Source organism: Magnolia sinica, chromosome 9 (assembly GCF_029962835.1).
Source record: "Magnolia sinica isolate HGM2019 chromosome 9, MsV1, whole genome shotgun sequence".
Lineage (NCBI taxonomy): Eukaryota > Viridiplantae > Streptophyta > Magnoliopsida > Magnoliales > Magnoliaceae > Magnolia > Magnolia sinica.
The window spans coordinates 80864214-80890841 of record NC_080581.1 but is presented as its reverse complement, the minus strand read 5'-3'; the positions used below and the strand labels follow the sequence as shown (position 1 = coordinate 80890841).

The following is a 26628-nucleotide window of genomic DNA, read 5'->3' as shown; positions in this document are numbered from 1 at the left end:
GCTTTGTTTGGGTAAAAAAAGGAACGTGGATGGAAGATCGCGTCTATAGTAAAAAAATTACCCCCTCACAAATATCAGAAATGCTCCAGTGCTCTTGGAGTACTGTAACTTATAGTGCTCTCACGTGCGTCAATTGACTTAGACAATCCAATTGAACGATTTGAACCGTTGACTAAGCCCAAAATACATTCAATGGGTTATGATGCATAAATCTTCACTGATCAGATAATTTAATCTATCCTTTATGTGGCTTTACTTTTTATAGCCATCCATTTTCCAAGCCACAGATGGGGCTGTTACAATTACGGGAGTGGATTAGGTGTTACCCGGGTAAGAGCTTAGTGGGTATCACCCTTGCCGTGGGGTCCACCTTGATGATGTGTTGTATATCCACACGGTCCATCCATTTCTCCAGCTCATTTTAGGACAGGTGCCAAAAATCATGCAGATCCAAATGTCAGGTGGACCACACCACAGGAAACAGTGGTGATTGAGTGCCTCACCATTAAAAATTCCAAAGGGCCCATCGAAGGTTTTCATAATGTTTATTTGCAATCCAACCTGTTGATCATGTAAAGAATATCTGGATGAAGGATAAATACAAATATCAGCTTGATCCAAAACTAATGCTTCTCACAAAAAAAAGTTTTTAATGGTCATTCATCACTGTTTCTAGTGGTATGCCCCACCTGAGATTTGGATCTTCTTGAGGTTTAGGATCATGTCCCAAAATGAGATAGAAAAATAGATGGATGCATCAAGGTGGGCCCCACACAGTTAGGTCACACCCACTAAGGTGTTACTCAGCGTCACAGCTACTCCACTCCCTACAATTACGATCCTAAATAGATGGATAAAATTGTTTAGTGAACCTACTTTTGTGTAAATTATCTTGACCATCCAAATTAAAGGCTATTGATCAAACGGTTAATATTTGTCAGATCAGTGTAATAATTACCATGAAATAAGTTTTGAACCTGATGAACGGTCTGGATCAATGGATTAGACTAAGTGTCCTAATGCAACTAGTGGCACTGGGACATTTCTCTACAAATATTGTTCTAATCATCTGTTAGGCAACACACGTATCTCGCACATAGACCATTGGTTTTCATTTTTCTAAATGTACATTCCTTTACATTTGATGGGAGACCACAGCTAAATTTCACCCATGTCTTATGGACATGGGCATCCACTAATCAGTAAGGGCGGACCATATAATCTAAGACGAGCTTGCCGATTGAGAAATGAAGACGAGACCTGAAATGGGATCCAGATTTCAAGTGAACCCATCTTCGGTTTTCAGAACATAGCTCCAATACATGAGAAAACCAATCAAAGCATTTGATATAAATGCATAACACCAAAGAAAAAATGAAGTGAATTTTTTTATTTTCCTTGTGTGGTTCTAAGCATGTGATGGGATTTCAAAAAAAAAAAAACACACACGGACAAGAATTTGTGGTTTCCTTGGAACATTTAGACATGCTTACTGGCATTTCAACTGCCATAAATTGGGAAAAAGGAGAGGCGTCGGATGTGTTTATATACCCGTGTGGCATCTGCGGCCCATCGACCTGTGGCTAAAATCACATGATCTTCCATTTGTACATATATCTTCATGCATGTTTGTGTTCTTCTGGCTTCTGTTGCCTACTTAGGATTTATCCATTCCTCAACCTTCACTACATTCTCAGCTCCCTACAAAGTAAAAAAAAAAAAAATCAATCTTTTTGAATGAAGAAAAGAAGAGTTGCAAGTGAGAGATGTGAAATGAGGCCCAATTCCAATTACCTCTGGGAGATGTGAGCTGATCCTAAGGCATTCCCCACCATCTAGATGTCCTAGGAAAAATATCAGACTTGTCTACTTGTCCGGTGGGCCACATGCATTGAAGCTTGGTCGGTTTTTTAGCAGTCCATTGCTTTTGAATATGTGACCCACCTGATGCGCAGATTGATCATTCTTTTGGGTCAAGGGAATCATATGGTAGGGTCGAACTAATGAGCGGCCCGGATCTTGCATGTGTGCTACATTGGCATGTGTAAACTGGAAGTTTGCAGCAAGTGCACTCATAAGTGATGTTAGGAGACTGTACTTTTTACAATACCCTGGCAAGAGTATGGTGGGTCATACTCATGCACACATCCACCGCACATGTGGAATGACTGTAGATGCATCCAGACCATCCAAATTGTGTGAATGGAGCAAGTGAAAAGTACACTTATGGAGTGGTCCCATCTAACTGGCTGCTGTCCAACGGATGGTTAGAACAAAAATTTCCCCACTGCCCAAATTCAATGGGCAAACTGACAGTTGTATATTGTCCTAACAATGTGACTTTTGGCAATTGCTCCATCAAGTACAACTATTTGAACGGCCAAGGTTGAGCAAGGTTTTACAACTTGGTTTTGGTGTGCAATTCCTGGCATTGGACCGAGTCGTGTCGCTGTCGCTGATGCCAACACGACTAGCTTGACACAAAATGAGAATGGTCCAACTAGTCCATATTGGTCTGACTCAGTCAATATCAGATCACCCCTTCCTGAGTCAGAATGAGTAGGACTGAGTCTGGACTGAGACGCTCGATTTTAACATATAGGTGGTTGTGCTTGGACCAGTTCCTGCTGAAATCAATATGACTCGGACGAACTGACTCATATTAAACTATAATTAAAACCATAGGTTGAGGCATATCCCACATGTATGGTGAATGTGTGCACAAGGATGACTCGCTATGCTCTGTTAGAGTGTCTGATAAAAGTCTGAGAGGGGAAGGAGATTGATACCGCTGAAAGAGGAGGCCGCAAGATAAGATACAAAGCAGGCCCCAAAAATGGAATCAACGCCAGAGGGAGAAGCCAAGAACCTTTATCAAACCTGCAAAGAATATAAATATGCTTCTATATTCACACGAAGACATCAGATTTTCTTCTTCCAACTTGAAGGAAAATCGTCATCATCACCGTATCCTTGTTCCAGTTATTTGGGGTAGGTTTAAAAGTGGCAATGAGCTGGGTTTGGGAATGGCCAGGGTAGGCCTAAACCTAGCTGGACTCTTAAAACCCAAGTCCCAAGCCCAGCATGGGCCTAGCACAGCAAATCCAAGCCTAATCCCGAAAAAAGGTTGGGCCCGGGCCAGCTAAAAATTGATAAAATCCCTACTTCCACTTGAATGCTCCTAATCCATCCATTGATCAAGTAGGCCACACATGCACAAAGAAATAGACATTTTAGATGAATGAAACCATGGGACAACATTCAAGATGGATGGGTTGCCTAAGCAAGGATTGGATGCGCTGGTCCAGTTAAAATGAATTGAGCCCAAATCCGATCCAAAAATGGATGAGGTCATGCATGCAAGTTCCAAGCACAGCCCAAAGTTCGGTCAGGCTCCTCGAATTGGGTGGACCACCCTGCCCATTGCCACCCTTAGGAAGGCTCCAATTTGCAGGAGAGTATTGTTGTGAAATTGCACAAACAGATGTAGCTTAAAGCTCTCACCATTTCCGGGCAGTCATATCATTGTAAACCCAAAATGGAGCGAACACTGACAGCAATGAGAAATCAATGGATGTGATATGAATCTGTAATAAAGAAAAGTGATATGTAAGTTTCCAAGTAAAATTCTACTACAATTTACCAAGTTATGCCGGCACTACTTTTAGTAGTAAGAATCCTACATGCACAACCATGAAATCATGTTGAATTAAAACAAATGTGGTAGAATGGTCAAGGCTGCATCCCATCATGTGCTATATATGAGCAGTTCACTTGGTGGAACACAGTGCATAAAACAAATGAAAGGCTGGAAAAACCTGCTTTGTCTGTCATTTGGTTTCATACATTGTGGCACTCTTGAACTTAGTGTTGAGGACTTTATGGTGCTTCAAGATGTAAACCCGGCTTAGCTGGTGTAACTTGGGATTGGAATGGTTGTCTTGTCTTTACACTGCTCTAGCATGTTGGCTGAAATTCAAGCTTTGATTCATGAAATTAGATATTTAATTGCATTGAGCTCAATATTTTGCATATTGCTGTTGAGAGCAATTCAAATGCTTTGCATGACATGATTTTAAGGGGTCAAGGGATTAACAGTTTGGCAGGCTAGATGGCTGTTCTTTGGGCAGAAGAAAGTGGCGGTCCATCTTGATGACTGTTCTTTGGGCTGTGTTGTTGTGTTTTTAAGAATAAAAAAATAAATTTCAAAAATAAAAGTTATTTTTAGAAAGTAAATAAATATATTAATTATTTAAACTTTTCATAAATAGTGTGTATAGCCTGTCGGTAAGAGAAGGGGTTTTTGCTTATGCAACCAAGGCGCACGCGCGCATAGCGTGGGCTATAGGGCTGCTTAGGCGCTTTTTGGCGCTTTATTAGGAGCGCTTCGCACGTGCGCATCGTCGCGAGGAGCTAAGAGAGCCTTAGTCTTTTTGGCACTCGGTTCATATTTTTTGGGCCATGGTACCCTGATGTTTTATTACCTTTTTTGTTGATTGAGAGTAATTGTGACATAATTGTACATGTGTCACCTATGCCATGTGTCGCTTATGTGGATACAGTTTTTCCTGTTGGATAACTGCTCCTGTCTGAATGGGTACAGAAATAACTGCCATAGGACAAAGAGTCATGTCCTTTCATGAAAAGGCAATTATTTGCTGTGAATGGGTATGGATTTCTTGAAGAGGCACTTTAGCACCTCTTCAGGAAGAAATCCATAACCTTTCAATTCATATAAATCCTGGATACTATAATCCAGAAGGAAAAAAACTCTTAATCCTTGAGATTATATCATCTTCTGTGCAATTACTCTCGATCTAATCTCTTGCTGAGTTTTTCTGAACGTTTTAAGGCATATCGGTGTCAAAACTAGAGATCAGTTCAACACTTAAATGTGTAAATTTTCGTGTTGAAAATCGGATTGAGAGTTCATTGCATCCTGAAGACAATTTACAGATTTCCTTCGTTTGCACTTGCTGGAACTTCCAGAAAAAGGGCAGCAAATCTGTCTTGAGAAATTGACTATTCAAGTCAAGCCTTGAACTTAATAGATCTGATCATTTCGTTATCGTTTTCTTCTATCCTCCATTGTGTACAAGATACTCTTACTATTCTAACATTCAAGACAGATTTTTTATCTTTTCACAATGGAGGCAATTCATTCCATTCAAGTTATGAACCAAGACTTTGTACGACTGGATTGTTTCGACGGTCAATTCTTCTCAAGATGGCAGCAGAAGATGTTTTTCTTTCTAACTACTCTCAAGTTATCCTACATTCTAGATGATGATCTGTCTTCTCTACCCGAGCCAAAAGAAGACGACTTAGATCAAGTGAAAGAAGAACGGAAAAAAAGAAAGGTGGATGATTTTCTATGCAAAAGTCATATCTTAAACGCCTTCTCTAATTCTATTTATAATTCGTACTGTAAAATATCATTTGCTAAATATCTGTAGACAAAATTGGATCAAAAATATAAAACTGAAGAGATCAGTACTCAGAAATTTCTGATCAACAATTATGTCCACTTCAAGTTTAAAAATGATCAGTCAATTCTCTCCCAAGTAACCGAACTACAGAACTTGGTTGATGAATTGAAGATTGGTGGGATAGATCTTCCTGAAGAATTCCTGGTCGGTGTAGTAATTGCAAAATTACCCTCATCATGGTTTGATTATAAAAAGAAACTGAAACATGATGAAAGGAAGTACACTCTTGAAGGGCTTCAACGACATCTTCGTATAGAAGAAGAGTCCAGAAACCGAGACAAGAAAGAAAGTGCTTCGGAAAATCATTCCAAAGCAAATATAGTAGAAGATGACAAGTCAAAATCCCAAAACTCCAAATCTTTTCCCCCAAAGAAAGATACAGAGTTTAAGAAAAAGGGCAAGTGTCACTTCTGCAATAAGCCTGGACACTACATAAAGGAATGTCGACACAGGAAGAAACAACTGAAAGCTCAGGCTAACATGGCAGAAGACCAACTTATAGCAATGGTTACTGAAGCTAACACAGTAATATCCGATGGTGGATGGTGGCTAGATACTGGTGCAACCATTCACATATCGAAGGACCGAATCATCTTCAAGAATTATGAAGGTATTGCAACTGGACAAGAAGTGAAGATGGGTAATAACGTTTGTACGAACGTTGTTGGAAAAAGAACAGTCGAGCTTTAGTTTACATCAGGCAAAAGACTGACACTAAAAAATGTAGTGCATGTACCTGACATGTCTAAAAATCTAGTATCAGGCGATCTTCTCAATAAGAGAGGATTCAAAATAGTGATTGAGTCTGATAAGTTGGTTATCACCAAGAATGGTATGTTTGTTGGCAAAGGATATTCATGTAATGGTATGATTAAACTAAATATTAATAATAATAATGATGTTTCCGTTTATATAGTGGATTCAGTATCTTTATGGCATGCTAAACTAGGTCATGTTAATTATCATTCAATGAAAAGAATGATGATCCTGGAACTTATACCAAAATATGAAATACAACAAGAAGGGAAATGTGATGTGTGTGCCTATTCTAAAATAACCAGAAAACCATTTGGGACTGGCATGAGAAAATCACAACCCTTAGAGTTAATTCATTCTGATATCTGTGATTTAAATAATACCTTAACTCGTGGAGGAAAAATGTATTTTATCACATTTATCGATGACTTCACTAGATTTTCCTATGTATACTTGATAAAATCTAAAGATAAAGCCTTTGAAAAGTTTAAGCTTTATAAAGCCGAAGTGGCAATCAGTTGAATATAAAGATTAAAGCCCTCAGAAGTGATAGAGGGGGTAAGTACTCTTCTAATGAATTCAACGAATACTATGAATCAAATGGTATAATCCATGAATTTACGGCACCTTACACACCTCAGCAAAATGGCCTAGCGGAACGCAAAAATAGGACATTAGTTGAGATGATCAACTGTATGATATTAAATTCTGGATTACCACTGAATTTGTAGGGGGAAGCATTGTTAACAGCAAATCGTATTCTAAATGCTATCCCACACAAAAAATTAGATATCTCTCCACATGAATTATGGAAAAAGAAGAAACCATATCTTCATTACTTCAAACCATATCTTCATTATTGATTCTAAGAGAGTAAAGTTAGGTCCTAGAGGAATCAGGTGTGCTTTTGTGGGTTATGGGATTCATAGTCCCGTATATAGATTCCTGGTTCTAGAACAAACTTCTTTTGCTGACAAAAACATGATTATAGAGTCTAGGGATGCTATATTTTTTGAAAATACAGTATACAAAGACTATATAAATAATCATACAAAAAGGCATGTTGATGAAAATATAATAGAACCAATGAACAAAGAGCCTAACAACTTTCATGATAAATCTAATACTCATCCAGAAGGAAACGAACCAAGGAGATCGAAAAGGGCAAGAAAAGAAACATCTTTTGGCCCAGATTTCTATATGTTCCTTATAGAAGGCGATAGAAATGAAATACGAAAGGATATTACTCTACCACTAAGTATTGAAAGTGATCCATCAACGCTTAGTGAAGCTCTCTCATCTCCCAATGCACAGTTTTGGAGGGAAGCCATAGACAATGAAATGGATTCCATAGTCTCAAATAACACTTGGTGTTTGACCGATCTTCCACCAAGTTCAAAGCCTATAGGATGTAAGTGGATTTTTAAAAGAAAGTTCAATCCTGATGGAACCATAAATAAGGTTAAAGCTTAATTGGTAGCCAAAGGATTTAAACAAAAGGAAGGTATCGATTTTTTCGATAGATATGCTCCTGTTGCTCGAATATCTACCATTAGGACTTTAATTGCTCTTGCAGCAATTCACCACCTAGTAATCCATCAAATGGATGTCAAAACGACATTCTTAAATGGTGATCTAAATGAGGAAGTCTATATGGAATAACCTGAAGGGTTTGTTCAACCCGGACAAGAGAAGAAAGCGTGTAAACTGGTCAAATCTCTCTATGGGCTCAAGCAAGCTCCTAAACAATGGCATGAGAAGTTTGATCAAGTAGTACAATCTAATGGTTTTAGAGTAAACCAAGCAGATAAGTGCATATATATTAAAGGTCAAATCATTATCTGCCTATACGTAGATGATAAGCTAATATTTGGACCAAATGAGGATTGTGTGAAAGAAACTAAAAAGTTTCTAAACACCAACTTCAACATGAAGGATATGGGCAAAGCCGATGTAATATTAGGTATTAAGATTTATAATCTTAATGATGGAATAACCTTAACACAATCTCATTACCTAGAGAAAGTGTTAAAGAAGTTTAATCATTATGATAGTAAACCGGTTTCAACCCCATTTGATCCAAGTATTAAATTAGTTAAAAATACTGGTAGATGTAAAGCACAACAAGAATATGCGAGTGTTATTGGGAGTTTAATGTATGCAATGAATTGCACTAGACCCGATATAGCATTCACAGTAGAAATGCTAAGCAGGTATACCAATAATTCAGGACAAGTACACTGGAATGCGATTTCGAGAGTTTTAAAGTATCTAAGAGGAACCATAGACTATGGATTGTATTATAAATCATATCCCGCTGTACTTGAAGGCTACAGCGATGCAAGCTGGAATGCAGATAGCATAGAATCTAAATCTACAAGTGGCTAGATATTCACTTTTGGAGGAGGAGCAATATCATGGGCATCTAAGAAACAAACGTGCATATCTCACTCTACAATGGAAAGTGAGTTTATTGCACTTGATGCTGCTTGTAAAGAAGGTGAATGGCTAAGATACCTACTGTTGGAAATTCCGTATTGGCCAAAACCTACTCCTGCCATTTATATCTTTTGTGATAGTCAGGCTACTCTTTGTCATGCAATGAGTAAGACTTATAATAGTAAGTCTAGAAATGTAGGTCTAAGGCATAACTTTGTTAAAGGATTGCTCAGAGATGGAGTAATCACAGTGGAATATGTTAAATCCACCCTGAACTTAGCAGATCCCTTAACAAAAGGTTTATCAAGAGATCAAATAAGAAGAACCACTAAAGGAATGGGACTAAGATCCATAAAGATATAACTTTCACTCATGATGGCAACCCTACCTATGTTTTGAAATATAAGCTAGGTTCAAAGGGACAAACAAGTCAACTATGTGACTGAAATATACAATAGAAAAAGAAAATTTGAGCCTCATTCCTAAGAGTCTAGTGTTTGGTTTCTGCATTTCATAAGAGGCTGAGTACTAACTCTTAATAGATCTATAAGCAGACTTTGCTAAGATGAAACAGAATCATCTTTGATAGATCTACCTATATGAGTAGAGAAGTGAGGCCGCTTTTGAAGAGATTGGGATCGTCTCTAGAATACTTATGAAATAACAATACGCACAAGGCCAGAAATGTGCGAACTTTTATGATCTCTAATTATATATGAATAGATGTGTGTTATGTGTCTGGTGAGTCATATAAGGTCCTTAGTTCAAGACTAATGGGTCACTAAATACCTGACATAACTTTGATACGTATACACTAAAATAAAGGTTCAAATCCAAAAGATACCTTTACTTATGCACCTATTTATATTGATATGTCATTCGTTCAAGAATGATTTTATTTTTGAAATTGTAGGGGATTGTTGTGTTTTTAAGAATAAAAAAATAAATTTCAAAAATAAAAGTTATTTTTAGAAAGTAAATAAATATATTAATTATTTAAACTTTCCATAAATAGTGCGTATAGCCTGTCGGTAAGAGAATGGGTTTTTACTTATGCAGCCAGGGTTCAAATCTCCTCGAGGACAGTGCGAAGCATCGTCCGCGTGCACTGTAGGGCTGCTTGGGCGCTTTTTGCGCTTTATTAGGTACACTTAGCACTTGGTTCATATTTTTTGGGCCATGGTACCCTGATGTTTTATTATCTTTTTTGTTGATTGAGAGTAATTGTGACATAATTGTACATGTGTCACCTATGCCATGTGTCGCTTATGTGGATACAGTTTTTCCTGTTGGATAACCATTCCTGTCTGAATGGGTACAGAAATAACTACCATAGGACAAAGAGTCATGTCCTTTCATGAAAAGGCAATTATTTGCTGTGAATGGGTATGGATTTCTTAAAGAGACACTTTAGCACCTCTTCAGGAAGAAATCCATAACCTTTCAATTCATATAAATCCTGGATACTATAATCCAGAAGAAAAAAACTCTTAATCATTGAGATTATATCATCTTCTGTGCAATTACTCTCTATCTAATCTCTTGCCGAGTTTTTCTAAATGTTTTAAGGCATATCGGTGTCAAAACTAGAGATCAGTGCAACACTTAAATGTGCAAATTTTCGTATTGAAAATCGGATTGAGAGTTCATTGTATCCTGAAGACAATTTGCAGATTTCCTTCGTTTGCACTTCCTGGAACTTCTAGAAAAAGGGCAGCAAATCTATCTTGAGAAATTGTCTATTCAAGTCGAGCCTTGAACTTGATAGATCTAATCATTTCTTTATCGTTTTCTTCTATCCTCCGTTGTGTACAAGATACTCTTACTATTCTAACATGTGTGGGCTGAAAGGAACAATCGTGTTTTCAGAAACCTCAGTGTTTCATCAACTGTGGTCTTTTTTAAAGTGTTGGTTCTCTTTCATGATTAGGCTCCTTGAGGTTAGGGGAGTTTGTGTGTTTGAAGTGTTGGGGGGATTTTATTTTTTTATTTTTTTTTTTACAGTTGTTTGGGTGGCCTTCGCTGCCATTTCTAATAAATTCATATCTTTCAAAAAAAAAAACAGTTTGGCAAGCTTAACATTGGTGGAATGTGCTAATCCAACAATCCGAGTTTTTCATTTCATTCATTCATGCACATAGAGAAGCAAACAAAGTTGCCGGCACTTTAGCAAATTGGGGCGATAGCTTGCCTGATTTGTCAAATCGAAATTATTTTTAGATATCAATTGTTGATTTTGAGGGTTTTTTTTTTTTTTCCAGTCACATATTTGGAGCATTTCTAAGTGCACACACACGTGCAATAAAGTTCGTGTACATGCCACCCATTTGCCAGCATGGTACATATGTGAGAGATCTAACTAATCCATCCATCATGTTGGTCCTCCGACCTTATAAAAGTTTTCCCAAAAATAAAATCTGGTCCAATCATCATATTGGGCCCCAATATTTGAAACAGGTGGAAGGGTTAGAAAACTTCAGCAGTTTTTCAGAGCACTACATTTTTATTTTGCAAACTGTGGCCCACCTGATCAGTGGATCAACGTGATTCTTGTGCTAGGGCATCGAAATAGTGGTGATTTTGTGATGTATAGATTGGATCTTGGATCTATCGTGCCATGCTGACACGTGTGGCATGTACATGAGCTTTATTGCACGGCCATGTGGGCTTATCAAAGCTCTTTTATTTGTAAATAAAACTATATTGTGTATGCTCTGTGCATGCGTTAGACCAACCCACATGATCCTACCCCCAGCATACCACATATTGGAGGTAGTAGTGGACTACATACCCATTCTTCTACTGCATACAAGAGAGGCCCAAGATCCGGGTAACCTTGGTATGGAAGGAAATTGTTTGAGTTTACAATATTTAAAAAGTTTTTCAACATTGCTGGATAACCATGGACATGTCAATGTGCAAGGTTTTCTGAGGCTCTTGTGCTGCACAACTTGTGTTTACACTAAAACAAGTCTACATGATGCGCCTGCACACACCACTGCAACACCAAACTGGCATGTTTGTAGAACGTCTGAACCATCCATCATGTAGACTCAACCATACAGACAATCTGGCCCATGAATCATGTGGTCCACTCACCAGGTGGGCCCAACATGTACAAAAAAAAAAAAAGGACGATTATGAAAAGATTACCAATGGTTCACACTCAATATCCACATGCATGCTTGCCTGATGAGCAGACAGCTTGATTATTAGGCTAGGTATCTAAATGGTGAGGCCCACATGAGCTGAGACGCTTTTGATGTCTGACATACATGATCGGGCAGGCTCATTACTAATGCATTTACTGGCATTGTACAGGAAAATTCATTTCAGAAGTTACTTACAAACTTGCTTTCTCTGAAGTACTGGTAGAATTCCTTCCACACATCGCCATCAGCCAGACCTGCATACCCAATGACGCCTAAACCTGCAGCAATCAATATCTGATGCGCAATGGAGTTACGTATATTTTTCATCAAGAAAAGCAACTGATTTTAAATAATGAGGGCAATTCTTTCCCCGTAAGGCAACGAACAGGTATTGATTATATTGCAACTCTAACACACTAGAGATTGAATGATTGGAACAGACAGTCGATCTGGTGGATCCTACCACAGATGCACACAGTACACGAAGCATGCCAAACACATTAACCTAGCTGTCAGATGTGTGGCCGAGTAATCGCACATCTTTAAATGGTCAAAGTCCATCACTAGTTGGGACTCTCAACTCATGTGCTCCATACCATATGCCATCAGCAGCAAGGCCACCAGATGAACAGTCCAAATTAATCGAGTGCCCAAAGGCAAGGAACCAACTTCCAACAAGCTACTTATGCATATTGCAACCTGGGAGTGATATAGGAGCGAGTAGAACCAGAATGTCATAAAGCCATCCCTCAATACATGTGGTAGGGAGATGAATAAATTAGGCATGGGCCCCACTACTGATGGGAAATGGTATGAAAACCACCCCAATGAGATGATTCAAACATTGCCCTTCAAACTGTCACTAGAAAACAGATATGGTTAACAGTGAACATTCGACGAGGAAATGGTATAAAACGGTGAAAGTTACGAACGTTCAGTAGGTGTGGTTATTGAACTGGGTGCTGTCGACATTAAGGACCACCAGATAGACGGTCCAGATTGATATCTCTGCATGCCGTGTGTACTGGGTGAGATGGCTCTATTACATGCCAGATCTACTGGCTCTTCAATATCATTTTCTGTGCTTTGTAGCTTATTGTATATTTTCATCTAAAAGAAACTAACTTTGAGTGTGGCTACTTCATACCCCAGCAGTTATTTTTGATTCAAGAATGTTCAAAGGCCATCTCCCAAGTTCAGCTTCATCGAGTGCGGGGGGCGGCGGCCTCCAAAGAACGAAATATGGAATGAGAGCATATGCACCACCGAAGCATGAAAGGACAAGAAACGGCCATACGGGGATTTTGCTCCTTGAGCTGCACTTGTACAGTTAGTAAATTCATCAGATATATTCAATTCATTAGTGTTTAAGTACAATCACTTGGATATCTAATATGTATGATAATAAATGAACACAAAGGGAACAATGATTGAAAACCAAAATCACTACATTTTTTGTCCTACGAAGGTTTTTAACCCATTGCCTTGACTTTCAAGGAATCCGTATAACAGAGTACAAGACTGATTATACATCTATTCTAGTTGTTCTGAGATCTATGCATGCTCTAGACATAGTTCTAAAACTCAGTGACTCGACTCAAAACTCAGTCGAGCCAACTCAACTCAACTCAACATGAATTCAAGCCAAGTTATCATGAAATTTGCTGCGAGCTCAACTTGGTCAAGACTCGGATAGACTCATTGAGTCAGCGAGCTAACTCAGTCGACTCAACGTGACTCGAGCCAAGTCACTTAGCCTTTTCATAATAATAATAAAATATAAAAGTGCAAAGTGTGAGATTCAAACCCTTAACCTTCTTTGGACAGTCAAGCAACTCTACCAACAAATCATGCACTTCATCTACAATGATTTATGTCAGTTTTCTTTTCTTCTTTTTTTATCTTTTTTCTTTTTTCCATAGCCTTCCACCTCCAGTTGGTGGACTGAGTTATCTTCTCTCTACATCTCTTCCTTTATTTGGAAAGGTATTAACCAGATCGCACCTTTGGTTTTTGATCGGATTGGACATTCGGTGGGTAATGGTGATAGGATAAGGTTTTGGCTGGATACGTGGTTGGGAGATCAGCCTCTATCCTCTGAATTCCCAGAACTTGCTCCCCTTTGTTTTGATTTTAATGTGTTAGTCATCGTGTTATACTAACGGTGGAGCTGAAGGGTTATGGCTCCCCCCCTTTAGGAGAAACTTACGGGACAATAAAATTTCTAGTTTTGCTAATTTGCTTTCCCGATTGCAGGATATATCATTATCGCCGGAAGGGGATGACTCCCTCTTTTGGAAGCTAGGAGCTTTGGGTTTGTTTGTAATGCGCTCTTTCTATGGATCCCTCTCCATGTCAGCTTACCCTTGTCAGCTCCGGTCCTTCTGATGAGGACATCATGTCACATACACCCTTGCGTACGTATCAGAGGAGGCGGGCTGCACTAATTTCCCTGTGGCTAGTCTGTGATCGTGATAAAGACCCCATGTGCATGTGCGAGCATCTGGAAGACCCCACACTAAGAAGATACACATGGGCTACTTTATAGAGTGATCCAAACCGTTGGATTATAGGGACATAACAATCGGGCCATTGATCGTGGAGTGTCCACACTAGTTTTCCTTAGATTTTTGGATTTTTGGGTTTTTGGACTGTGGCAGTTGAGTTTTTGGGTTTTTGAACTTGGCAGTAGATACGATAATCAATCTACAATCAACACATGATTGCCACCTACATACTCAGCTACTGGAGAGCTTGGTCTTCCAGAATCAACCGCCACTCAAGCTCAATTACATTGCAGTCAGAGAGGTACCACTGCCATTCATGGTACTGTTACTACCCCTGGTAGCACGATGCTTGTATTGCTCTCCCACAACCTTGTTTTCACAGTTTAGGCTGCTCCCATTTTGCTCGCCACTACTACAGGAATCGTTGTCTTTCCTTACAAGAGATGCGCTCCAGTGGTACCGGTATTGGATAGACGTGGGGCCCACATGTACTTATCACATCCAACCATCCATCAGATGCATTCCCTCAGGTTAACTCCAAGGCTGGAAAATCTGCTCGATCCAAAACTCTGGTGGGTGGAACAAGGTGGGAGGGGACACCTACCATTAATTCTCACTGCAGCCCACTCGTGCTTGTGTTGCAGAACATATTGTAGTTTGTTCTGACCCTTCATCCATGGTAGATGAAGGTTCTATACGGCCTGGATTTCACAGACACAACATGGTGAGGCCCCCACGTAAATCAAGGGTAGGCATTCCCTCTCAACTTGTCCCCTATTCTACGGCCCACCTGAGTTTCCATTTGGGTTTATTTCTGGACCCTGCAGGTAACATGAGGTGACTCATATGAGGGATCGATTGGATGTTGTGAATACATCATGTGGGCCCCACTTCTGGCCAGTGCCACCATAGTGCGCCCCTTCCTACAAATGGGTCATGACCCAAAAAACAAGCCTAGCTGACCATGCTAACTACTCTAGCAGAGGAACTTTTGTAAAAGTAATAGTTATAAAAGAAGTCAACCAAAACCATTCCTCTTCTTTGCAAGTTGGTCCATGTGATGGTTTCTTAGCCTCTAAGTGAAAGGTTCAAAGAGTTGGTGTCAACTTCAAAAAAAAAAAAAGTCAACCAAAGTTCCTTGAATTGTCCACTTTTCTTATAAAATCTGACAACCGAAGGGCTATGATTGTCTGATTGGTCTAGATTTTGGTATATGGCCCATCCAAGATCAGGCCAGCCTGGTGATTGGCTCAGATCTCGTACGTGTTTCCATATGTACGAAAAGTAAGTTACTAGCAATTTAAGTGAAAGAACAAGATAAACGCACTAGGTCTTCTCAGAATATTAAGCTAACATTCACTGAGATTAGAAATACAAAATGTCATTTGAAAAGCATTGAGACTTGAGATTAAGATCAATATTGTGATGGTACTTGTCCTTAATCCTTATGTTCAAATTAGATTGAAATTAGAAAATACCTTGAAAATTAGTTTAATCTTTAGTAATTACCTTCTGCCACTGGGAAGAAGCAGCATGCTATATACCAAAGGCCACAGACCCATGATGTACCACAGCGAGACAAGCACTTCATTCATATGGAACCCATCGTCTCCTCTCAAATTCAGCAGCTTTTGCAAGAAATACATATCCCTAAACTGGCAAGTTTCAGAAATTCATTGGAAAGAATTCAAAAAAAAAAAGAAGAAGAAGAAGAAGATAAGCAATAGAATAGCAAAATACATCCATTATCTAGTGCACAGCAGATATCCCATGAAATTAGATATTTCAATAAATTAGAAAATAGCACAATCTCTACTACACATAACGAGAATTTCCATAGCTAAAAATTACACACTATTAGTCACCCAAAGCAATTAAACCATGTACTATGCTAAGGATGTACGAAGGAATTTTAAGCAATTGAGAGAGGCGTTTAGGTATTTTCGGATGAAGCTGTGTCACAGTCCTCTCTCCACCAAAAGGGACCTGCATTTTACAGCTATTGCTCATCCCCTCTCTCATACGACTTGCAAAACATTTCCTCTCTCCACATGCATTGCACATGCAAAATTACTAGCATGCATTTACAGCACCTATTGGATTATTCATCGTTTTCCGCTTGAAACTCCAATTGCAGATTAGTCCAATTCCTGATTTCACACACTTCTGAAATTGAATCACAATTGTAACAGCCATTTAGAATAAAAACAACCAAAAAAAATATGAGTTTTTCTACTATAGTCTACCTTGGCATTTCCCATTTAAAAATTTTCACAATTTTCAACTGATTATTCAACAGGACTGGACTATAGTGTGTTGAGGGTCGAATATTGCATATCAGACCCCGATTACTGCCTGATTTTACGTACACGATAATGCCTAATAATATAATTTAATCATGTTTTTGTTGCAGGATGTAATAAGGAGCTTTGATTGAAAAAGAGTATTAAAAGTCACCAGAGCAAGGAATGGACTCCAGGGGACCGAGATCGATGGATATACACGCCAGAGATCCGACAAAATTGAGAAACTGAAGCTCAAGTGGCCTGAAAGTTAGTCAGAATGCAAGATCACAGGGTTTCCACCATCCACTCGGATCAAAACTTCATACATGGCCTGAGGACCATAAATTAACCGTACACGTAAAATTTCAGTCATTAGATCCTCGTGGAAGTGGCCCAACAGAGAGATCAGAGGGCGCTAGCCATTAAAGAGCATCTTGGCAATCTATAAGCGATTAAGGCTCAAACTTAGGCGTTAGGAAGAGCATGAAAAATAACAAATCCTAGTGAAATTTTGTGTCATTTGCATGGTGTAATCAGGAGATACTGACGGCAGAAGTTATAACAAAAGAGAAGGGCAAATTTGTAAATAGATGTGCCATGCATGGCATCAAGCGTACGTGAAGCCAATTGTATTTTTAACGGTGAATGTTGTCCATACATCGGTTAAGCGTGTGGCCCACCCTGAAGTCGGATCTACTTTAAACTAGAGGCCATGGGCCAACACTATGTACAGGAGCCGATGAAGGGAGTGGATTTCTAGGATTGACGGACGTGTTCCCACTGGGTTTTGACAGTGGGCCCCACCCATCATTCCATTAGATGATCTGACCCGTCCATTTGCTCTGGAGGATGGCCAAGACCCTGGATATGATTCATTTCCGGTCCCATACAAGCGATCGTGTGAATTTCTTATCCAAACGGAAGACGGACGGTGCAATGAAACGTTCTGTGGGCCACACTGAATCTAACCCAAAATCAGTCAATTCTAAATGGTTTTTCGAGTAGAATCTAGTGGACGGCGTGAATTTCGCAAAAGTCAGCTGAAGTGGGGCCCACCGGCCTTCGCAACACAAGAAAATTCGCAACGCCCTGCGTCCATGAAATCCGGACGCTGTGGGCCGTTCCATGATCGTGATCTTGGTCAGATGAATGATCTGGACCATTCAAAGCTCTCCCAAGATGCGTTCGCCCAAGGCCAAGAAGGCCAAATGGAATGGATTGTGCGCCCGGGCTGTGTTTTGTCGAAACTGGCTGCACTCGACGGTTTGCTGCGCACATGATTTGCAAAGCTGCGTAAGCTGCACTCCACCGCCTCTTCTGCCGACTCCAGCACTGAATTCACTCCTCCCTGCTTCCTATAAAAAGAGAAGAGAAGAAAGAGAGACGGGAGAGAGAGGAGGCAGCCGTGGAGAGAGAGAAAGATAGAGAGTTGTTTTTTTTTCCTTTTCTTTTTATTTCATTCTGTTTTGTTTAAGGGATCTAGTCCAACCATGTTGGGCTGAACCTCTTAGCTAGGGCTAAGAGGTGAAGCCTATAGTGTGATGGGATTGGTTTTACTGTTTCGATTCATGTTACTTGAACTTTCTTGGGTTATAGTTTGATTAATAGGAATGCTTTTAGTTTTCAATGGTTTGTTGTGACTGAAATTACAATAGATCTGCAATGGCTTTGGGTATTCCTCTCTCCTTTTTATGTTTATGACGTCAGGAAGCCCTGTTGTTCACCATCGCCTCCTAGGCATGGTCGGATGGCGGTACCCTTCCTAACCTTCATACATTGTTGATTGGTTGGTAATTAGTTTAATTCTGTTATTTACTTTGTCTCCTGGGCATGGTTTGGTGATGGAATCCATTCTAATTCATATACCTTTCATCTCTTGAAAACTATATCAGAGGAAGTTCAGTTTGATATTCATGGTTACACCCTTTAACTGGATGAAGAGGGGACTCTAAGTCCAGTTGAGTTCCTGAAACAGGCACAAGATCTCCCTGATCTCTATAAGTGGATCCTCTGAATCCCTAGTTTCCTACATCTGAATTCTTTAAATTTTAGATAATTATTTCACCATTATTCATCAAATCCACCTGATTCGGTTTTCATCTTTGTCTAGTTCTAGTTCTATTTAGTTTCAGATAACGTATAGGTTCCAGTCCCTTGGGATTCGACCTCGGTCTCACCGAGTTTATTACTACATCACAACCCTATACTTGGGGAGTGAACATAGTGCTTGTCACTTCTTTTGATTAACTCATCAGCGACACTTTTCACACATGGCAAACATGTAAAAATATCATAATGGATCATCAGGGGTGTCTTACTGAGGATGGGAAAGAAAATGGATGGTTATAAAAAAAAAAAAAAGGTGCTTCCATTCACCATATAATGCCTTTTATTAGAAAATAAAAATAATAAAAACATTAGGCCTCTCTCTCTCTCTCTCTCTCTCTCTCTCTCTCTCTCTGTGTGTGTGTGTGTGTGTGTGTGTTCGGATAGCTTGCAGGGTCAACACCCTTTGTTTGATGCAAAGACAAGCGGTTATGGGAGACTAAGGGCCTGTTTGTTAAATCTGAAATCCGAAGTCTGAATTTGAGTCTGAATCTGAAATCTGAATCTGAAGTCGGAAAAGTAATAGTGAATCTAGAATAACTTCTTTGTTAACTAACGTCTAAAATGTTTGAAATATTTTAATTTGACACATTTACCCATATGAAACAATTGTGATTGAATCCCTACCTTTAAAAACTCCATGAATTTCACTGAAATATTTATTTGTCATCCGACCTATTGAAAAGGTTACAAACAGCTAGATGAAGAGATGACAAAAATATCAACATGATCCAAAGCTTTTGTGACCCAAAAGAATTTTTAAATGGCCAATCACCAGTGTTTCCTAAACGAAGGTGATTTGAAGCTAATTTATTTTTTGGATCATGCCCTAAAATAAGCTTTTGTGGCTCAAAAGAATTTTTTAATGGTCAATCACCATTGTTTCCTATACAAAGGTCCACCGCTAGAAATATAGGTGGGGCCCACCGTGATGTTTGTGTGAAATCCACCCCGTCCATCCCTTTTGTAAGATCATTTTAGGACATAGTGCTAAAAATGAGCCGTATCCAATACTCAAATGGGCCGAAAATGTGAGGATTGGATGCCCATAATTAAAATATTCGTGGGGCCACAGAAGTTTTCAATTATGCTAATATTTGTGGTTTGAGTTCATCTCACTAGGAATGACAGTATGAATAGTATTGATGGCATGTAAACATCATTGTCGACCCCGAGGAGGTTTCAATTATAGGAATTTTCCTACCCACCTTTTCCTTTAGTGCGGCCCACTTAAGTCTTGTATCCTCCTCATTTTTTGTCTCAAGTCCTAAATTAATCCCAAAACACGGATGGACAGATTAGATTTATCACAAACATAACAATGGGCTCCAACTAAGATTCCAGCGCAGGAACTTCATGCGAAAGTCATTTGCGCAGAATTAGCACCTCAAATCTGGGAGGGGAGTGCGTACTGCCCTACCAAGTTGTACCTAAATATGGACAATTAAGGGCTTTATGGGGCCCACCATGATATTTACGTTTTATCTATACCGTCCATTCATTTTTTCATATTATTTTAGAAATTAAGATTTAAAAAAACAAGGCAAATCTAAGGCTTAAGTGGGCCACACTACAAGAAACTGTGGGAATTGGGTGCCTATCATTGAAAACTTCTTGGGGCCACATAAGGCTCTGATCAAGCTGATTTTTGTGTTTTTCCTTCATCCAAGTCTATGTGACCTTATAAAGAGATTTGATGGCAAATAAGCTTCACGGTGGACATCAGGAAGGTTTTAACGGTAGTCGTTCCTATCCCACTATTTTATGTGGTGTGGTTGACTTGAGCTTTGGATGTGCATCTTTTTTTGGATCATGCTTTAGAATGATATAGAAAAGTTGATAGATGGTGTGGATCTAACACATAAATCATGGTGGGCTCAAAGAAGTGCCCCATGTTAAAAGTTGGGATGTGTATAACGCAAGGGAGACAATCTTTATCACAAAGGGCAATTTTGGATTAAAAAAATAATAATCATGGAGCACATTCTTGATTCCCCATTAAGCTAGACTTGGAAAATTTTCAGCATAAAATGGTGGAGCGCTTTCCTTCTTCCGTGTTAACAAACACCACTAAACATGGAACATTTTCCAAATTCCGCGTTAAGTACAAAAATTCAGCGTTAACAAACAAGGCCTAATAGATTGGTTTTTTTCCCTCAATGAAGTCCTTCTATTTGGTGATTAAGAGAGACCCTAATACTGGGGAGAAGGCCCAATTAGCACACATTAGTGCGTATTCAACTCCGACTCGGGTCGTGCCATTCTGGTGGCTTATTGGGAAGGATAGGGTCCTCTTGATAGATGATCCAAGAAGAAGGAAAACGATCATCCCAAATGCGAGTATCTGTGAATACATGAAGCGAGTCAGTGGAACAACTATTCCAGTTTTTGTTAAAAAATTGGATCACCCATTCATACTTTGAAACTTCTCAGCTTTGTCCACAAGCTCTTGTGGACCCCACTCCAAGGCGAGCCCCGCATGATGGGCAACCCACATTGAAGGTGGGGCCCGCATGATGGGCAACCCACATCAAAGGTTGGCTCCACATGATGGGCAATTAATAATGGTGGGCCCCACGTGATGGACAATCTACATCAAAGGTCGACCTAATGATAAGTGGCCCATATCCAAGGCAAGTCCCGCATGATGGACGACCCACATTGGAGGTTGGCCCACATGATAGATGATCCACATCAAAGGTGGGCTCCACGTGGTGGGCAGTGGATATTGAAGATGGGCCCCACATGATGGATGACTAACATTAAAGTAGACCCTACCTAATGAATTGTGCACATTAAAGGTCGGCCCCTAATGAGGAATGACCCACAACCAAGGTGGGCCCTGCATGATGGACAACCCACATCAAAGGATGGCCCACATGATGGACAGTGGATGTGAGGGGGATCAAACAGACTTTCGAAATAATTACTGATGATGTTGGAAACCAAATTTACTTTTTTACTTTTTGGATGATAGGTATGTTATTTACCAAGATAAACTACTTGTGGCATAATTAGCTTATCTAAAGTAACTTACGAACCAAATGCCCCTTTAGGGCCCATTTAAATACCACCACATAAGTTACTTTTTAACTTATGTTAAGTAATTTACTTTTTTTTTACTTGAGTTAGTTTGGTAAACATCAATGTAAAAGTAAATTATGTGTTAAAAGCTACTTATCGTAATAAGTAAATTATTTTTAGCTTTTTAACTTATGACTTGTCTACTTCTCTCTCACGGTACATCAAAGGAGGCTCTGTCTCACAGTCCATATCAAAGGAGGCCCCACATGGTGTATTGTCCACATTGAAGGTGGGGCTCACACTGTGGATGGTCCACATAAAAAGGTGGGCCCCACATGATGAAGGACCCAATATTACTGTGGCCCACATATGAATGGTCCACATCAAAGGTCAACCCATAATGATAAAAAGCCCACATCCAAAGTGGGCTGGTATGATGGACGACCCACTTCAAAGGTGTGGCCTACATGATGGACGGTCCACATCAAAGGCGGGCTCCACATGATGGGCAATGGGCATTGAAGCTAAGCTCCACATGATGGATGGCCCATATTTAGGTGGCCCCACATGATGGATGGCCCATACTGAGTTGGCTCCAGATGATGGATGGCCCACATCAAAGGTCAGCCCCTAATGATGAATGACCCACATTCGAGGCGAGCCCTACACAGTGGGCAACCCACATTGAAGGTGGGGCCCACATGATGGATAGTCCACATCAAAGGTGGCTCCACATGATGGCCAATTAATAATGATGGGCCCCAAATGATAGATGGTCCACATCAAGGTGGGCCCCCACATGATGGACGGTCCACATCAAAGGCCAGCCATGATGATGAGTGGCCCATATCTAAGGCGGGCCCTACGTGATGTACGGCTCACATCAGAGGTGGGGCCCACATGATGGACGATCCAGATTAAAGGTGGGCTCCACATGATGGGTAGTGGATATTCAAGGTGGGCCCCACATTATAGACAATAACATTGATGGTGGGCCCCACTTGATAGATGACCAACATCAGAGGTGGGCGGGCCCCACATAATGAATGGTGCATATTAAAGGTCGGGCCATAATAATGAATGATCCACATCCAAGGTGGGCCCTGTATGATGGACAACCCACATCAAAGGTGGGGCCCATACAATGAATGGTCCACATCAAAGGTTGGCCTCATATGATGGATGGTGGATGTGAGGGGGACCAAAACTTGAGGGATAATTGCTTATGATGTTGGAAACCAAACATGCTTTTGTACTTTTTGATTAATAAATATATTCGTTACCAAACATACTTATCGACTGAATAAGTGTAAACCAAGATAAGCTACTTATGACATAAGTAGCTTATCTTAAGTAACTTACGATCCAAACGCCCCCTTAGTGTATTGGTTAGGTTCTTAACAGTTGGTATCAAAGCCAACGCCACGTCTTGTGTTTGAGTCATGAATGGGGCAACATATGGAAAGGGCAACCTGGACCAAAGTGAAAGCTGCCGCATCCTGGATAGGACTGCCTGCACAATCAAAGTGCAGCCGCCAGTGAAAAGAGCTACTTGATAGCCAAAGTGCAGCCACCATGCCCTCTCCGAGGCTACCCGGAAAAGCGGTCAAAGTCAGTGCCACCACATTGTGGGCAGCTCCGGAGAGTAGTAGAATGTTACAATCCCAATGGTTTAAATAGCCTAGCTTGACGCATTCCATCAGTCCTGGGACATTTGCATATTGGCTAGGTTACTAACAAAGGCCAATAATGTCAACAGCTTGGATTCAATACATGCAATAGATTTATTTTACTTGTAGCCATCATTATGTAAGGGCGGGGCCCAAATTGCACTGATCCAGACTGTCCATCAGGTGGGCCCCGCTGTGGATAGGCAATGCTGCAAAGCATGCCCCATCAGACAAATCCCATCCATAGAACTATTGGACTTCACAAGAATTATTAAAAACAAAAATTAGCCAAAGGTCCACAAGCAATGTAAACAAAGTCCAGTGATCTGACGGACAGGATTGTTCAACGAATGAGATTTTCAATTGACCCCACAACCACAGCCTGGTGCACCAGATAAACGGTCTGGATCACTTAAAGATGGGCCCACCCATATGTAAAGCTAGGCAAAACTAAGCCCACGCGTAGTTTGGCCTAACCATTTCATAATACCTCTATCAACAATCCCAAATCAACAAGTAAACAGAAAAATCAGCTCTCAGCAGGAAAAAAAACAAAGAGCCTTTCCACGTTTATTTTCACATTTTCCATTTCTGCCCTTCTCCTTAACTGAAAGAAACCAGGGAGCCGAAGCACATACCGGAGTCTGGTCTGGCGTGAGCGCGAAAACGTAGTAGATGAGTGCGGCCCACAACGCAAAGAGCAGGATCGAGGTTGTCCAGTCGCTGCTATTGCCGCCATTTCCATCGCCAGTTGTGTTTCCTTCCGCTGGAAATCCTTTTTCTGGAATTGGATCTTTTGGATTCTGGCTGTTTAAGGAATTGTGGCAGATTTGAAGGGCAAATCTGGTAGAAATTGAGGAGAATTGAGGAGTGAACTTGCAGGGTTTGAGGGGTAGTTTCGGAAGTTGGGTGTTGGGTGGGGATAGGGATGGGATTCTGGGAATTGTTGGGGGTTTAGGTGGGAAATGGAAGGAGGGGAAATTGCAGGAGATGAGGGCCATGGTGGGGAGAATGGAAAGTAGTGAGATGGGGTGGGGTTTGAGATTTTGAGTTTTTAATCACTGGGAGGAAACGGTGATGAGGTGAGGGCATTTTGGTATATTGAGAAGCGAGGAGTTCGATGGAACGCGGAATTTATCGGGGGGTATTTTCGTTACGCTCGAGCTTCTGGGCCTATGCCATGTAGGCAGAACGTCCAATCCATCCACCGTAGCAGAAACAATGGAAATACAGTCAAGACATATCTCTCATGGTTGGTTGGTGCGTCATATTAGGATAAATTAGATGGGATAGACTTTTTAATCCAATATTTTGAGCCTAAGCTAGCATTTGATCAGTCAATCCGTTGGCGACAATATGAAACTCTGGAAACCACGACAAAGCATTGATGATTGAAAAGGAATTTATTGTATATATTTTGGATTTGCAATATCTATAACTATATCCAGCGGGCAGATGTCAAGAGAAAAAATTTCAGCTATGTATTGCATGTTGTGCCAACATGATGAATGTGTTATATTCATACTATTCATTTATTTTATAAGATCATTTTAGGCAATGAGCCCAAAAACGAAGAGATTCAATGCTCAAGTGGACCACACTTTAAAAGGTATTGGAGATTGAACGTTTAACATTGAAAATGTCTTGGGGCCACAGAAGGTTTGGAGCAATTTAATATTTGTTTGTTATTTTTTTTTTTTCCTTCATTCAGGTTTATATGACCTCATGAACAGGTTTGATGACAAGTAAACATTATGGCGGGCCCTATTAAGGTTTCAAGGGTTCCCCTACTTTTTGTTGTGTGCCTTATTTGAGTTTTAGATCTGCTTCATTTTTGTGCTCACGGCGTAAATTGATCTCACTAAATGGATGTATAGTGTAAATATAATGCATGCATCATGATGGGCCCCATAGAACTTGGTGAGATAAATACACCAGAAAGGTTAGTGATGTGTAGTACTCCACCCAATCCACTTCTAAAAGCTTCAAACATCCAAATATAAACATGTATTCCTAATATCTCTGAATTATATATCTGATATTATACATTTCAAACACAAAAAACCATATTTTGTAAATCACTCTTAATCCACTGGTAATACCTGGCACTATAATCATTACACTATGCCAATTTCATCCTACTTAATCTTGCGTAATCCTATGTACCAAGCATCATCTTAGATACCCAAGCTACGTCACCCAAATATGAATTATAACCAAGGATTGTAGAAAACCTTCAACACAATCCTTGAAGAAGTTATTCAAAAAAACCATGTGAAGATTTCAATGATAAAATGATTCTGATTTTCTTATATAAAATCCTCCTTTTTCTTCTCTTTCTCATCTTTTTCCGATCTTTTTCCCTATGGAAAAAAAAAAAACCCCATAAAATGTTGTTGTAGCTCTTTCTAAGAAAACTCATTTTCTCTCATTTTAGTTTGCCTGGACAAAGGCCAAAATACCCCTACACGTGGTGAAAAAATATGATACTTAAGCCCACACATGTCGGTCCCATTTCTACATGAGGAGAGACCCCAAGAATCTCTCCCTCTTAACTTATGAGGAGAGACGTAGCATGCTCAGACGTGTAATGATTTTATAAACTTATGTTTTTCTATAAATGAGGACTTGATAATCATATTTAAGTCATTATTGTCTATATGGATATTCTCAAGTTATAACAACTTTTTTTCAAGAGCATCCCAAATCCAATGATCCATTGTATCTATGTGTTTGGACTTGGAATGGAAACTTAAATTTTTATGAAAATAAATGGCACTTTAATTATCACGATAAACAATATAATAGTTTTGCATCGAGATAAATTCTTAAAAGAATATGTTCATTTACAATATTTCCTTATAAACTTTTATCACTCTAATATAATAAGCTTTTATAGCAGATAAGGCCACACATTTTTGCAAGGATTGTCATGACGTTGCCCCCCCTATAAGCGTATGCATGTACTCCGATGTAAACTTCGTGTAATCAATGTATCATACTATATTTGCATCTATATAACCTTCTAACATAGGCTTAGCACCTCTAAAGGATAAATACACATTGGACGAATCCCGTGAGATATATGAGAATTCACTTAATTGCTCTCTCAATACTTTTTGTCATGATTTGGAAGAAATCTACAAACAACACTAATTACATGTGTGTTATCAGGATTGTATGAAATTGATCAGATGATA

At 39.8% G+C, this 26628-nt stretch overlaps 1 protein-coding gene across 2 annotated transcripts; it reads right to left on the bottom strand.

The window, feature by feature from the left end:
- Positions 1-1370: 1370 nt before the first annotated feature.
- LOC131255841 (uncharacterized) lies at positions 1371-24643 on the bottom strand. 2 transcript variants are annotated; one of them, XM_058256726.1, is made up of 7 exons: positions 24067-24639; positions 15853-15998; positions 12984-13152; positions 12032-12130; positions 3505-3587; positions 2790-2880; positions 1371-1701 (listed from the first exon to the last, which is right to left on the bottom strand). In XM_058256726.1, exons 1-7 carry the CDS (start codon positions 24427-24429, stop codon positions 1654-1656), a joined length of 999 nt encoding a protein of 332 aa, XP_058112709.1. In that variant the 5' UTR covers positions 24430-24639; the 3' UTR covers positions 1371-1653. The 2 variants fall into 2 exon arrangements, with proteins under 2 accessions (XP_058112709.1, XP_058112710.1); XM_058256727.1 differs by lacking the exon at positions 2790-2880 and having other exon boundaries at positions 24067-24643.
- Positions 24644-26628: the final 1985 nt, after the last annotated feature.

What these genes read in the sequence shown, in the direction of transcription:
- LOC131255841 (XM_058256726.1), bottom strand. Translation starts at nt 24,429, where the DNA reads ATGGCCCTCATCTCCTGCAATTTCCCCTCCTTCCATTTCCCACCTAAA. An exon ending in ACTTCAGAGAAAGCAAGTTT is followed by an intron (nt 3,588 to 12,031) that starts GTAAGTAACTTC and finishes TCTTTATTACAG; the next exon opens with ATTCATATCACATCCATTGA. An exon ending in GATATGACTGCCCGGAAATG is followed by an intron (nt 2,881 to 3,504) that starts GTGAGAGCTTTA and finishes TATTCTTTGCAG; the next exon opens with GTTTGATAAAGGTTCTTGGC.